This window comes from Ictalurus punctatus, chromosome 9 (genome assembly GCF_001660625.3).
Source record: "Ictalurus punctatus breed USDA103 chromosome 9, Coco_2.0, whole genome shotgun sequence".
Lineage (NCBI taxonomy): Eukaryota > Metazoa > Chordata > Actinopteri > Siluriformes > Ictaluridae > Ictalurus > Ictalurus punctatus.
The window spans coordinates 23192501-23208600 of NC_030424.2; the positions used below are offsets into that span (position 1 = coordinate 23192501).

General features: G+C 37.9%; 1 protein-coding gene across 1 annotated transcript in view; it reads left to right on the forward strand.

Annotated features, from left to right (window-relative positions):
- Positions 1-16100, forward strand: part of LOC108269987 (AT-rich interactive domain-containing protein 1B) — a 223742-nt gene that overhangs the window by 196202 nt on the left and 11440 nt on the right. Inside the window, exons 10-13 of the mRNA XM_017476201.3 lie at positions 3987-4093; positions 7184-7324; positions 13913-14122; positions 14223-14427. Coding sequence (XP_017331690.1) covers positions 3987-4093; positions 7184-7324; positions 13913-14122; positions 14223-14427 — 663 coding nt within the window. The remainder of the gene's footprint in view (positions 1-3986; positions 4094-7183; positions 7325-13912; positions 14123-14222; positions 14428-16100) is intronic.

Sequence of the window (16100 nt, forward strand, 5' to 3'; positions counted from 1 at the left end):
TGTATAGATGTAAGCTATATTGAGCTAAAGGACAGAGCTGTACTGAATAAATGCCATGTGTTCTGGATATTTGGACAAACAAACAAAACACTGGACATCTTTTACTAATTATTTATATTTTTTAGAGATGCACCGATGTATCAGCCGATAATCGGTATCAGCCGATAAAAAGGCAGTTTTTAAAAACATTCGTTGATCAGGGCTGATTATATCCTGTCAATCAAAAGAGGGAGGGAAAACGCATCGAATTCAAGCTGTGTGTAAAGATGTCTCTTGTGTGGAATTACTTTGAATTGGGTGGCAAAAACGACGCAACTACAAATTATAACCTCTGCACCGCTAAAGTTTTACACCACATCCACACGCTGCAGCAGTGAAGCAGGAGTTTCGGCGTCGAGTCTAATTTTTAATTTTTGCTGCGCTGCTCTGGCTGAATTAAAGCGCCAGTACACCGTTGAAAGATTTAGATGAAGATGAGTTGACAAAAAGGTATATATTGCACAGAAAAATATATTTGTAGAGTAGTGTATTTCCTATGCAGTTAATGTTAATATGAGATAATATCATTCAATAAGTTAAGGAATCTTACTTAAATCTTCATAATTTAGTTCATGTGTTAATGTTAATTAGAGTAATGTGTTTTCTGTTTATGAGACCAGTTACTGTGAAACACCTTGTTGAAATGGAGAGAATAAAGTTTTTATTTGCATTTCCTTCAGAATTGTTGTATTAATTATTGTTAATTTAAAAGAAGGCATAAAAGGCAGAACCAGCAAATGATCTGTATCGGCATCGGCCGACATCGCTGAATAATCGGCTGTCGGTATCGGCTGAGAAATTTAGTCTCGGTGCATCTCACATATTTATAGATCATCAGATTATTTGTTTCCCCGACTTTTCACTCTTGGTTGAATTTTGTGATTTTGACACACAGGTTTGTGTTTATTCTTTTTTTTCCGGTGCTCTATTTCTGACCAATAAATGAAAGCTTTATTGGAAGTTTTCAGTCCTACACACCCCTCGGCCATTTATTTTTTGATTTTTTTGGTTTGTTTAATGTGTAGTGTGAAACCAAACCAAACCGAACAGCAAATTAAACAAAAGTATCTGATTCTGACTCGGAAATCTGACAACTTAGATGAGAAAGCAGCATTAATGAGCACAAGAGACCTCAACAGACATTGTTTGTTTCAGTAGCAATACTTGTACAGGGGCAGGTTAAAAGAAAACCTTCATTTATTAGTTTTAATTTTGCATTATTCATTCCAAATAGGTGTCACAAAAGTATATTATTTTTCTACGCATTCTCCATGGTGTAAAAATCCTTTCATTTCTAATTTATGGCACACTTTTAAGGTTTTTATTTGATTTGACTCAACCTCATACAATTCTACTTCGTCGGATGGTAGCTGTCTTGTTGGTGTATCGCTAATGTAAACACCGCTAAAGAATCAGAGCGATACTAGAATCTGATGCTTGCATGAAGTAATACCGCATTATGCATGCTTCAAAATGGCTGCCTAGATCAATGTTATAGATGGCATACAATGTTAGAAACCATATAGACATGTGTATTTAAGATACTAAACACATTTGATACATGCATTTTGATACATTCAGTTTGCAAGAGGCTAAACTGGTGGCTCTAAGCCGTCCTAAATTTGCCTCATAGCTCCAGTACAAACCTAAAGACGTGAACTACAAAAAGAGCAAACATGTTTGGCTAATCGATTACATTCATGGCAAGAGAAAATTCCATTTCTGACCAAACTGTTACTATAACTAATTGATTAATAGCCGCTTGTCATTGCTGATAATGTTCTGAGTAGAGTCGTGGACTCTGCTAGAAATAAGTGCCATTTATAAATAGAGGCCAGAGCTGAATTGGGTGATAGTGTGCTAGTACAGTGCCTCTGCCACACTCCCCGAGGTGATAACACAGAAGAGCTTTGACCGATTAACATGCTCACACTCTCTGCCAGCTGGCCCTCTGGGAGCCACACACACTCTTACACTTGCACACTCCAATGAGAAACGAGGCACCAACATGGCACTGACACCATTTCTCCAGAGTTAGCAGCTCTGACTGCCAAACCAGTGTCGCGAAATGAAGTTGTAAATTAAGTTGTTGCATTCATCCTTATCGAAAACGTCGCCGTCTGAAATCACATCCTCACTTACTTGTTTACTATTTACTGCTACACTTTTCTGTATAGAGCACTATATATACAGTAGGATGCAGCAGCAAAGCAGGCACCAGATTAAATTCAGACAGAACTTAGTAGTCAGTGCTCTGGAAACATATCACCGTGACATAAACAATGCCAGTGTTTAAAGTTATCTAAGTGTTGCTGGACCTAGGAGTGACTATGTAGGGATCTGAATTGGACAGGAATCGTATTTAAGTCGTTTTCACACTAACGTGGGGTTTTTTCCTTCCGCGTTTGATAGAGTAGGTGAAGTATGAATGCTGCTTTCGAGCCAGGGAACGGTTCATAGATCTGTTCCTTGGGCCTTGTGAAAACAGTAGTGTTTACCGGAGTCCGCTTCAAACGGACCGCATCACAGTCCACAGGCAGGGCCGAGTAATGTGATTGGTTCAACGTGTCTCATTGCTTCCTGTTTGGACTTTTGTGAGGCCAGAGAAATGGTTATGGTTATAATATGGAGATGGTTTTATATATATATATATATATATATATATATATATATATATATATATATATATATATACAGACTTTCATAGCACTGGAACAATGTACATTTACATTTATTCACTTCACTTAGCGGACACTTTTATCCAAAGCGACTTACAAATGAGAGATTACAAATGTAATTAGCTCACCTTTGGAGCTCGAGATTGCATCGTAAAGACATAACTCATGAACAGCTCCCTGTTTGCAAGTATTCCTCCATGCATTGAAAAAGTGCCTTACTTTGACACAACCACAATCCACCACAACCCTGACCAGGATACAGTAGCTGCTGAAGATGAATGACTGAATAAATAAATGAACAAATTACCTAGCATCCTAAAAGCACAATAAGACAGAAGAAGAAAAAAAAACATTTCTGTATTTAATACACCACTAAGCAGTACCTTCTGGCTTTATTGATCGTTAGACAATATCTTTCATCTCCGTTTATGTACAAAGTTGGACTCTCTGGTATTCATCCTGACCAATAAATATCAAGCTAAAAGAAATCACTGTTCATTGTGGTACTATTCAGCATAGACGCACACAGTGCACCGGGGGTACACTGGATTTACAGTGCACTATGGGTAATAGCATACTGAACTATGGAGGCAATGTCATTTGTCCGCTGAGACGTCAGACAGCACTATAACATGGCTGCACCCCAATTAGTGTTCTACATATGATGTGTGACTGTGGTTCTCGAAATCGAATCCAGGGATCTACAGACATTCATGACATCTATAGAGTGGGTCTGAGTATTGTTTAATGATGAGACTATGGAAGTGTCAGTTGTTATAGTTATTATTTAGTTATTAAACTGATTGATTAAAATATCCAGTTGAATGGGTTCCACGTAATCATATTACCATATTATGGTATTCTTTTCATAACTTAAAAAACAAGAATCAATAATGTCAGCTTGAATTTAACTACAAGGGAAAGTGCTGTTAATGTGCCAGAATGTTTTGAAGCGTTTAACACAGCGTAACTGGTTTGGGTTCTGTGGGTGGAAAGTTCAGGAATTAAAGATCTAATGGTTCTAGTAAATACATGATTTTGCCTGATGTGCCTGATGTTTTGCATAGATGGAGTATTAAATAAATCTGTGCTACAATCATAAAGAGGTTGGTGATTGAATTTTTTGCACTGTAAGGGGTCTGAATGCAAAGCGTTTGTCAAGTCCTAATATATGATATGTTATGTGATGTGCTGTTTAAATAGTGATACATGATTTGTACTACCTGTTTTGTTTTATTATTTGTTTGGGGTTTTTTTTTTCTTCAATAGGCCCCATGGGGGAAGGTGGAGAGGTGGCGATGCCTGCAGACTCCAAGCAGAAATCCAGCAGTAAGGAGGAAGTGATTCCTGTTGCCGAACCTCACAAACCCCCAAAGGTACAGCCTGAGTTCTCAACACCACAAATATACCTGTGGTTTTCTTTCTTTTCTTTTTTTTATTGCTTAGCGCAAATATTAGCTATGTTCATTATGTAAAAGTGTGCAAAGTGTTTGTCTTTTGTTTAAGCATCTTAGTGGAAATAAAGGTGGAGTTTGTCATTTAAAAATGTGTTTTTAGACCTATAATTAGAAAAAAAACATACAAGTGCAAAGTTACTTTAGACAGACTGTGTGTCACAACGCTGTCATGCAGTCTCACTAGTTTTTCATTTTAATTAGCGCTATTCCCAGAGCTGCTCAGCTCTGCTAATTTTTCTTAAAGGGCAACTGCATATTATATGAAATATGTCATGAAAACTTGATGTCAGGCGGCAGAGAAGGCTACATTTGCAAGAAGTGCTTTATTTTCAAAACTCCAAATTGTCAGACAATAGTGTAGTCAGAAACAGGGTCAGGTGATCAACAAACAGTGTAACCAATCGAAAACCAGAGTACAAGAACAAGATTAAAAACCAGTTAAATTCGCATAGGAAAACAAGGCTTGGTATGTCCGGTGAACGGATCAACACTGAGCGATACTTTGCGTCGAGTGAGTGTTTTGTGTTTGCTTAAATTGTGTGTGAGTCCAGATATGCTTGATTAGAAATCCAGGGAACTCGAGTATGACGATGAGTGTGTGTGTGTGTTTTGGAAAATTGTAGTCTGTGACAGCCATGTTCGTAGGCTGCGGTGCATTCTGGGGAACAGAATCCGACGCCAATTCCAGCATTGACGTGACAGATGGGTTTAAAGTGTAATGTACATTATTTTTGATCATTTCTGACATTTCACCCAAAATGAATGTTTTGTTATTAGTATTTTTAAAAAAATTAGAGTTGAGAGTGACACATCGTGACATCTACTTGTTCTGGAGGCAGAGCTTATTTCAATCCCCTGCCCTCAAATGCTTTGTATCTGTCCGAGATAAACGCTCGTCAATCCCACGACAGGATGCGTAAATGTATCATTTTTGAGGTCAGGTTGTGAGAACTTTACCCGTAGGCTAAAAATGAAAAAGCGCAGGAAACACTTGGGATTTATACCACAGGAGTGAAAAGTTGCATATTTGTCTAAATTCAGAACTTCTTGCAAAACTGCTGCACATTGCTGGATCAGAAACTGCTTATTCCCAATTTTATAGTGTTTTATAGGTTTGTGTGGCCGCAGTGTGGACACCTGGAAGAAGTGTGCTTCAAATAAAACACGTTAAAGTACATTTAACATCAACTAAAATTTTAAAAAATGACTTCTCTCAGAAATGTAATCTATAGTCTTAATCTGTATATACTGTATATACAGCACTGCGCAATACTCATAGGCACATACAAAGAAATGCTGTAGAGCAAAGATGCCTTCAAATGTAACGAAATGAAATGTTTCTACATTTTTTTAAAAAATACTATAAAGAGCAGTAAACAGAAATAAATGAAACAAAAGCGTTGACCATTTGCTTTTAAAAAGTTATTAGTAGTCTCGCGTACAATTAGTGCAGTTTTACAAGGAAAGCTAGCAGAACCAGACACGGTTCTTCTCGAGACTTTGACTGTCGCACTCGCTTCTTATTTTTGCAGCAAAACCCAGCAGTCTTCATTGTGTTTTTTTTTTTTGTTTGTTTGTCTGAAAAGTGTCTCTTACGTAATACGCTGCTTTCTTCACTAACATACAAACATTTTTCTGTAACGTTTAATTCTGTGCTGGAAAACTAATGATGGGGAATCTAACATGTTTTTTGTACTGACTCGATAATGTAGAAGTCAGAACATAAAAAATATATAACAAAGTTTGTACTAAAAAAAAAAAAATTGGGTGCCTAAAACTTTTGCACAGTACTGTATGTCATTAGACCATGCGATTGTTATAAGCATGTGAAGCATTGTATGAAACCGTAAATAAAGTTGATTAGCGTGTTTATTAAAGCTGCGTCTGTTCTAACACATTCGGTGAACTCCTTCACAGCACTCCATCGCCTCACATTTAAACACAGCACAAAGAGCGGAAACTAAGACGTGAGAGAGACAACACAGTCTGTGTTATACAGATAACTTGCTGCCATTTGGCTGAGGGTTTTTATAAAATCTGAGCATTTGAGCTGTGAAAATGAGCACAAATACACATCTCTGTGTTTAATCAGCAAGTAAATGACGTGGCGTGTCTTTCTATGATGCAGATGGTGTATGAACACAGGGGCATGACAACGGGGAAAGAAATGCTGGCGTTTCCGTATGGAAGACTACGCATGAGGCATATGTGTTTTCAGCAGAGGGGATGGGGTGGGGTATTTGAGAGGGAAGTGAAAGGCCTGTCAGTGGTTTCATTACAGTGCTCTTAAAATTACATACAAGTGCTCATTTAAAAAAAAAAAAAATAATAAATAATAATATGTGTTTGTAAGAGTTATTAATACAGCTTGTGCTTTTTCATGTTTTGGCTAAAAGATAAAATACATATTTTAAGAGAAAGTACTTGGGCTCAATCTCTTCACCTCACACACACACACACGCACACGTACACACAAAGCATTACTCTGCATGAGCTCTGAATCCTCCTAGCACTTTGCCTCTGATCGCCTTTTGTTTATTTTCCCTTCATTTAATACAAGAATCTTTCCTGATAGTAGTGCTTACTGGTGAATTATTTAGGCTGCCAGAAGATCCTGAAAGAGCCCTGCAGTGAAGGGAAGAGCTGAAAGAGCATGTCCGGGCCGTGCTTTTAGAAATGTGGAACAGGGAAATGGGGAAAATAGGAGTGTGAGCCTTTGCTGACATTTGCAGTCTGTCACAAGAACACGTAGCTGCGCTGTCCCGGAGCTGTCAGTGCCTTCAGCTTTCTACTGTCTCACTACGTTTTTACATCATCCACTTTTTCTTCTTCTTTTCTCTTTCTCTTCCATTATTATCTTCTCTTACTCACATAGTTCCACATGGAGTTTATGTTTCCGTCTGTATCTCTCGGCCTGGCCATCCTGTGCAAGGTCAAATTAAATTGGTGTTGTTCTTGTGTTTTGTTTTCTGTCACATCTTTCTCTCTCTCTCTCTCTCTCTCTCTCAGGATGGCTCCAGCTCTCAGTGCGGCTCAGAGCCCCCCACTCCCTCAGCCCTGACCCCCAGCCCCGCTAGTCTCTCCTCGTACCACGGGGATGACAGTGACAGCATCAGCAGTCCTGCATGGCCTAAAACCCCCTCCAGTCCAGTAAGTATCACTCACTCAGTCCCACTAATGTGAAGCTGCAGGTTAATGCCGAGTGCACACGCAGTCATTTTAGTCCTGGTTTTCCTGTTGTTGACAAATGTTTGCCCCGAGGCTCCGAGTCTCACTGGAGCAAGCTGGAGTGTTTTATTTATTTATTTATTTATTTATTTATTTATTTATTATATTTTTTATTTTAGACCAGGTACTGCTGTAATAGTAGGGGTAGCAAATACTGGTCAGTGACTCCATTGAAAGCTGAAACAATAAACGGCAATGGATGGCAAAGCTAAAGTATTATTATGATGTCAAGCGAGATGATTGGACAGTCCAGGGTTACATACTTTCACCAACCAGCTGACAGCACTTTTGTTGTGTTTAACAGAAAACAGGGCTGTCACCTAGTATCCCCGAACCACCCCACAGCCATGATTTTTAAAACTGATATACAAAAAAAGTGTACTATCACTTGGTGAAAAGGTTTATGTATCAGACAGTCAGCGGGTGATGGGGGTGGGTATGGGGAGGGTCTTGAGATGTGGAAAGAATAGAAACTGCAATGTATGTAACTAAATTAGGTAGCTTGCCTCAGAAGCTCACGATGATCATGATGGTGAACAGGAAGTGTTTGTATCTATCTGGGGAGATTAAACAGATTTTTAAAAAGACAGAGTGAGAGAGAGAGAGAAACAGACCCAAAACACTGATAAGAAATGAATGCTAATTAACTGGAGTAAGTCGTGTTGTCTACTTTCTTGCCGGTTTGTTGGTGTAATTGAAATAGAAAATGTTAGTGTCTAGCTACAGTTGAGGTCATACGTTTACATATGCCTTGCAGAATCAGGAAAATGTTTATATAATCCACAAGACACAATAATAACAGAACACAAATGAACCAGTTCAAAAGTTTACATACCCTTGATTCTTAATACTGTGTGTCATTATCTGGATGATTATCGACTGTTTTTATGTTTTGTGAGAGTTGTTCATGAGTCCCTTGTTTGTCCTGAGCAGTTAAAGTGCCCCACTGTTCTTCAGAAAATTCTTTACTTTCTTTACTACACATTCTTTACTTTTTCCAGCATCTTCTGCATATTTGACCCCTTTCCAGCAGTGGCTATATGATGTTGAGATCCATCTTTTCACACTGAGGACAACCGAGGGACTCGTACACGACTATTACAAAAGGTGTAACCATTCACTGAAGCTCAAGAAGGCAACACGATACATTAAGAGCCAGGGGGGTGTAAACTTTTGAAAAGGATGATCGGTGTAAATTGTTATTATTTTGTCTTCTGGGAAACATGTCAATATCGTATGTAGTTTCTGAATGGCAGTCCTAAATGAAAAAAATAAGATGTTTAAACCAAATAACAATTTACACCGATCTTCCTGTTACTAGGTACTGCAACGGAAGTCTGTTGACTTTAAAGATAATCTAAAGAAACCTCCAGCTCCAGCAGGTGATCAGAAACGACTTTCTTAAGTTCAAACCTTTCACCATGCTAAGTAGTCTAATGATCTAATGGTCATTTTTCAGGTGCTATAAGGAAATGTTTTGGGCCCCTGAGTAAGTTGTCATGTAGGGCCTCCAAATCAAAAGAATGTTTCTTAGTCACAAAGAAAATGAAGGTCTACAGCTTTTTGTCACAAAGAAAATGGAAGTGAACAGCTGTTTATTGTTCTTAACTTCTGTGCCATGTGCGTCATCCGAAACCAAACGGTCAGTGGACTGGATTACAGTGAAGTTTTCATATATTAATAATGCAGTGATTAATTCATTCCAGTCTGAAATGTTGCTCCTCTAAAACATAAACTGAGGCCAAAGTAAATTACAAAGTGAATTTCTCTCTGACTACAGTTCTAATATAAGATGTTTTTTTTTCGTTGCCATTTTCTTCCGAGTTAAACAAATCCAGTGACTATTATTTAAACACAGCTGCATTAAATGAACCATCAACTTTTCCTGCTTTGCTGTGTGATCTTGATTACTTTTCATTAAAATGTAATAACGGAACACGTCCCGCATATCAATCACAGTACAGATTACATGAACTCATTGCAGATTTATTTTCCGTTTATTTTAAATGATCTTTAATTAAATACAACATTCAAACTGAAAGTTGAAGAACAAGCGCTTTGTCTTGCTATTGGTGCTGTGTCTCCTGTCTGCTGAGTGACTTTCGGCTGTGCCGTCCGACAGCTACATATACACTTCGAATAAAATAAAAATGAGTTTCCAGGTTGCATTTAGTTTAGTTATGAGTAAGCAAAATATGCAAAGCGGTAAGTAAATGTGAAAAGTTATCGTTGTTCAGCATGTCTGCTGTAAGTTATAAACTAGCAAAGCATACAAAACCTGTTTTTTAAACACTAATAAGTGGGTATGAGTAAAATAAAAGCGCTAGTTCAGATTGAAATAGCTTTACATGGAGAAGTGGGGCAATGTAATTCATCTCTGGATTTTTAGTCCCATTTTTTTTTCCTAGCACAGGAATAGACTATATACACTGCCCTCCACTAATATTGGCACCCTTGGTAAATATGAGCAAAGAAGGCTGTGAAAATTTGTCTTTATTGTTTAACCTTTTGATCTTTTGTTTAAAAAGAATTCACAAAAATTCTCTGCTCTCATGGATATCAAACAGTTGCTAACACAACACAGGATTATCCAAAAAAAAAAAATCTTTGTTAAATATAGGTGTACAACATTGATTGGCATCCTTTTAGTCAATACTTTGTGCTAAATCCCTTTGCCAAGATAACAGTTCTGAGTTTTCTCCTATAATGCCTGAGGTTGGAGAATACATGGCAAGGGATCTGAGACCGTTCCTCCATACAGAATCTCTCCAGATCCTTCAAATTTCAAGCTCCACGCTGGTGGACTCTCCTTTTTAGTTCACCCCACAGGTTTTCTATGGGGTTCAGGTCAGGGGACTGGGATGGCCATGACAATTTTATGTTGATTTTGATGTATGTTTTGTATCACTGTCCTGCTTTTATATCATTGCCCATTTTAAGCTTTCTGTCAGAGGCAGTCAGGTTTTCATTTAATATCTGTTGATATTTGATAGAGTCCATGATGCCATGTATCCTAACAAAATGTCCAAGACCTCTGGCAGAAAAACAGCCCCAAAACATTAAAGAGCCACCACCATATTTAACCGTGGGCATGAGGTACTTTTCCATATGGCTACCTCTCTGTGTGCACCAAAACCACCTCTGGTGTTTATTGCCAAAAAGCTGTATTTTGGTTTCATCTTACCATGGAACCCGATCCCATTTGAAGTTCCAGTAGAGTCTGGCAAAGTGAAGACGCTTGAGTTTGTTTTTGGATGAGAGTAGAGGCTTTTTTTCTTGAAACCCTTCCAAACAACTTGTGGTGATGTAGGTCACTACATCACCACAATCTGAAAACAGATGTTTTCAGATTGTAGTTTTGGAGACTTTCTGACCCCAAGACTCAACTAACATAATTCTCCAGCTTTGATCCTTGGAGATTTTTTGGCCACTCAAACCATCCTCTTCACAGTGCGTTGAGACGATATAGACACACGTCCAATTCCAGGTTGATTCATAACATTTCCAGTTGACTGGAAGTTCTTAATTATTGCCCTGATGGTGGAAATGGGCATTTTCAATGCTTGTGCAATTTCCTATAGCCATTTCCCATTTTGTGAAGCTCAACAGCCTTTTGCTGCACATCACAGCTATATTCCTTGGTCTTACCCATTGTGAATGACTAATGACTAAGGGAATTTGGCATGTTTTACCTCATATTTATACCCCTGTGAAACAGGAAGTCATGCTTGAGCAATTTTCTGTTCCTAGTCACCAAGTGTACTAAAAAAAAATGTAAATATCAATGGAAATATACTTCAAATAAATTTTTCTCATATGAATTCATAGGGGTGCCAGCAGGTTTATTCAAAAGGTGCTTATAGCAAAGCTCAAAGCAATTATAGAAGTTTGCATTAAAGATATAAGTTCTAAGTAGTACACATGGAACTTTTAGTGTAATGACCATACATACTGTATATTGGGAAGATTCTCCCATCTCTGTGATTTATACACAGATCACTTGTCCCATGTATCGCTCATAAATATGCCCTTTTTACTTATATCTGTTAATTAAAGTTAATGTCCATAAATCGTATCCCATTCGGATAGCACTAACACATTCCAAAGTGTTGCAATATAAGAACATAAGAACGGATATGGCATCACGCTGTTCCTTGTTCCCACCACATGCATTATTTTCTAATATCATGACTAGGGATTAGAAATTTGTATAAAAAATGAAAAGGAAAATAAATTTTTCATTGAACGTAATTGAAAATGCAAACAAAATCAACAAACATTTTCCCAGTAGGCCTAAATCCCTGTCCAGAATTGGTCACTTCCTGAAGGGCTGTCTAGCCACTTGTTAATTCTGACGTCACACGTGACGTAAAGCCATTTCCAGGTCCAAATCCTCCTTCAGATCTCAAAAGTGAACAGCAAAACTTGACATTTAAAGATGATATGCCATGATCTGGCAAAAAAAACACCCATACAGGACTGCTTTGACTTAAACAAACGTAAGCAAAGATGAAAACTAAATATGTACCAGCCAGGTTTTGGACGGATCGTGAAATTAGGCTAGTTGGCATATAATGATCTGCTACCCTCTGGCTAGCTACAGATGTATCGTTGGGCTAATATAAACACAGCACTGCCAATGTCTTTTGATAATGCTAGGGTGAGAGTTAAATTGTTTTCAGTATAGGTGCACACTGAGGGTCAGTCATTGCCCAATCAGCCGAGACAAGTACCATCATATTCCATTATATCATATGGCAGCTTTATTGATTTGGGTGGAGAAAGATGTGTCCCGCATCGATGTGGAGTGCGTGTGGAAGAGGGCAGAGACACCGAAAACAAACAAAATTGCCACATTTTTGTTGTTGCGTGGTTTGAATTATTTGCTTGTCACAGACAAATAATTGAATTATTGTGGTTTAAAGCCATTGTATTATGTGAAGATGAATCGTATTTACCAAACGCTGCTAAAATACACTCACAGTGTGCTGTAGTACTACAGAAAAATCATGATCCTAAGCTTTATAGATTTTTGGATGCAGTTCTATTCAAACAACAAGGAAAAGAGCACTGTGGCATGTTGAAAATACTAGAGCGCCAGCTAATGCACTAGAAGCTTGGACCTGGAAACAGTATTATCAGAAGCTCGTTATGACACGATTTAAGAAGCGGATAGAGAGATATGGTGTTAGACAGCTTCAAAAGCTGGGTTTTCAAAGATGGTTCAGTGAAAGTATTTTCCTACGATACTTCAACCAACAAATCATACGAGGTACATTCACATGCAACCAAAAAAATCCATTAGTAATCAGATTGATAGCTCAATCAGATTGAAAAGCCTTCATGTAAACACCGGAGTATAGAAGCGAGGCGTGGTCGAGCACCATTTTGTGATTGGAGGGCGGAGCCGGAGAAAGTGAGCGGTAAGGATCACACACCTGTGCGGAATTTGTCATATTAGTGCGCAGCCGCATGGATAAAGAGAGGAGAGATGAGAGCCATGGGAGACGAGAGCTGAGCAGAACCGAGTGTGCCGTATGCATGTGTGCTATAAAACCTCTGAAAAGTGAAAGTTAAAAAAAAGAAACGAATAAACAATCTACTTCAATTGTTCCAAACCTAACTCCTGTCTCCTCGTTATCGACCCAACAAAGGAAAGTCTCACAAACACTTATTAGCGCATTTGGTGTCATGCCCACGGTGGCTTTTCTTTCGGAATATATGTAATGCACATGTAAACGAATATTTGAATCGGATTGCGATGCTTAGGGTACGTATAAACAGTACTTTTGGAATCTGCAATTGGATTGAATTCGTTCGGATTGGTGAAAACGGGCGCATGTAAACATAGCTACTGTAAAGCCCTGGAAGCAAAGCATGCTCTGAAATGGTATAAATAAAGACACATTTCTAGTTTAAATGCAATGTTTGTCTTTATTTATATCCTAGGTTTCCTATACGAAGAGTATCATATCATATGTGAAGAATGTTGTTGACTGTTCCTTTTATTTTATTTTAACCAACTAAAGAGCATTAAAATGTTATTTCTGTTTAGAACGAACCAAAATGAAAAACAGATCATTGTAATCCCTGATCATGGCACTTTGTTTACCATTTTCTCTTATACAGTATATTTCCCTTAGATAGTGCATCCAACGCTTTATGCAAACTTTGGTTCATTGCTGAAAAGCTTGCTTCTATAAAAAGAAGATTCTTGTATTGTTATATAGTATGTAGATTTGGGGGATCAGTTAGACAGATGTCTTCACAACCCTTAAATATCTCTAACTCAGGCCCACTGTAATGACTGATTGTAACGTCCATCAGAAAATGATCGTCCTCTGATTTTAAGGGATCATAGATTTCTTGCATCCATTACATTGCAGTCCATTTGTTGCTACGGTACATTTTAATCACAGATGGTCCTAACGTATGGATATCTTTACTTATAATGTTCTTTTAATAGTTCTATAATGACACGAGTTCTCTGTCTCTGTCCCACGCTTTCAGAAGTCAGGCTCTGGCACCACAACGAATGACAAGGTTTCTCGGCTGTACGAAATGGGAAGCGAGCCAGAGAGAAAGAGCTGGGTGGATCGCTATCTGTCCTTCATGGAGGACAGGGGGACACCAGTTCCTCAGCTCCCTGTCGTGGGCAAAAAACAGCTGGATCTGTGCAAGTTCTACATAGCTGTAAAGGACCTAGGTGGCTTGGCTATGGTAAAATCTTAACTGCATCTTCACCCTTTTACTAATATGTCCACGGCTGGGATTTGATCCTCTAACATTAACGCTTGTCTCGGTATCATCTCTGTGGCAGGTGAATAAGAATAAGAAATGGCGAGAGCTCTCCTCCACGCTCGGTTTAGGCACGTCCAGTAATGCTGCTAGCTCTCTGAAGAAGCACTACATCCAGTATCTGTTTGCCTACGAGTGTAAGGTGGAGAGAGGAGAGGAGCCTCCATCTGACTCCTGCCCTATTGCTGACGGCAAGAAACAAGGCAAGACTGGGCCGCCGTCTCCTGGTGAGTGGCAACAGAGTTGAAAAAGCCAGAAGGTTGACACCACTGGACGTGAAGATGGGTTTTTGTTGCTTTGATTACTGTTCTTTGAACAAATTCTTGACAATACAGGTCTACAACTAGAAAACTATAACGTAACCTTGTTTTCTGGAGCTGGGAACTTCAGTACATGAGAATATTGTTTTATTTTAGCTTTTGAAAACCATAAGAGAGGTTTGAGGGTTTTTTAATGCTTACATTGAAGTAGGCAGATAGTTATATCCAAAAACCTACTAGTTAGGCTGAATTATTGCTGGATTATATAAAACAGTGATGTACAGTATGTTTCACAGTCGGACTAACTTTTATTATTCGCACAAGAGAATTGATATGTATATGTATATGTATATATACATATGTATATATACATATACATATATATACATATATATATATATATATATATATATATATATATATACACACACACACACACACACATATATATATATATATATATATACTTACATATATACATATACATATATATATATATACACACACACACACACATATATATATATATATATATATATATATATATATATATATATATATATATGTATATGTGTGTGTGTGTGTGTGTGTGTGTGTATATATGTATATGTAACTTACCAGAGCATTTTTGAATGATTGATCCTGATTGGTCAGAAGTTGTTGATTAATTTTCTTTAACATCAGCGCTGACAAAAGTGCTATTCAGACAACAGGTCTTTACTAATGTGCTTCTTTTAGTATGATGTCGTGTCTATACAGTCTATGTACACACGGACGCTCCATATAAACATGTTTTTAAAAGGTAGGATTGTTGATATGGTGGGATGTTTATTTAGTATTTTGGAAGGAGTCTCCAGTGTCAGTTTGTAACAATCAGAAGTTAAAGTTGTTTCATTGAGTTTTCTGATGCAGGAAAGCCTTCAAGATGGAGAACTAGTTGCATTCTGGTTTCTTAAGCCGCGTTTTTTGTTGTTGTTTTTTGTTTACTTATCACCTTCAAGAGAAAGAAAAAAGAGACACTGATGAGGCAACGACTGTTTTACCGATTTTTAGGGGGGAAAAAATTCCTATGGTGAGGTTTATTGTAAAGAGACATTTATATGGCTTTTTTTTTTTTTGGAAGGAGTCTCCAATGTCAGTGCTTTGTAACAGTCAGAGCTAAAGCTGTTACTTGGGTCTTCAGAACAGAGGGCTTTGCAGTTTTCTCATTAATATGGCAATATTATTATTTTTTGTCTTATTAGCTTTAAGAGAGATTAAAATAAAGGCTGGAGAGGGAATGACTGTTTATAGCTGCTGTCCATAAAATTAAATGTAGCACTAAATGCATAAAAAGTCTAAAGTAATCTTTGGCAAATGATTGTGGTGGAAGATGAATAAAAATCTTTGGGACGTGCTGTTATTAGAAAATAATCAATTTTCAGGTAACAACAGTGACTCCGCTTCACTTCGGCCTCATCACACCACCCAGTCATCCATCGTTTTCCTATAACAGTACACCCCACTGTGTTTTATTCTTTATACTCTATATTCAATTCAAAACCATTCATGAGAATTAAACACTTCAAAACGAATGGCACACAAGCATAGCAAAAGACAACAGATCTACGTATACTGCATACACACAGCTGTGCAGCAGT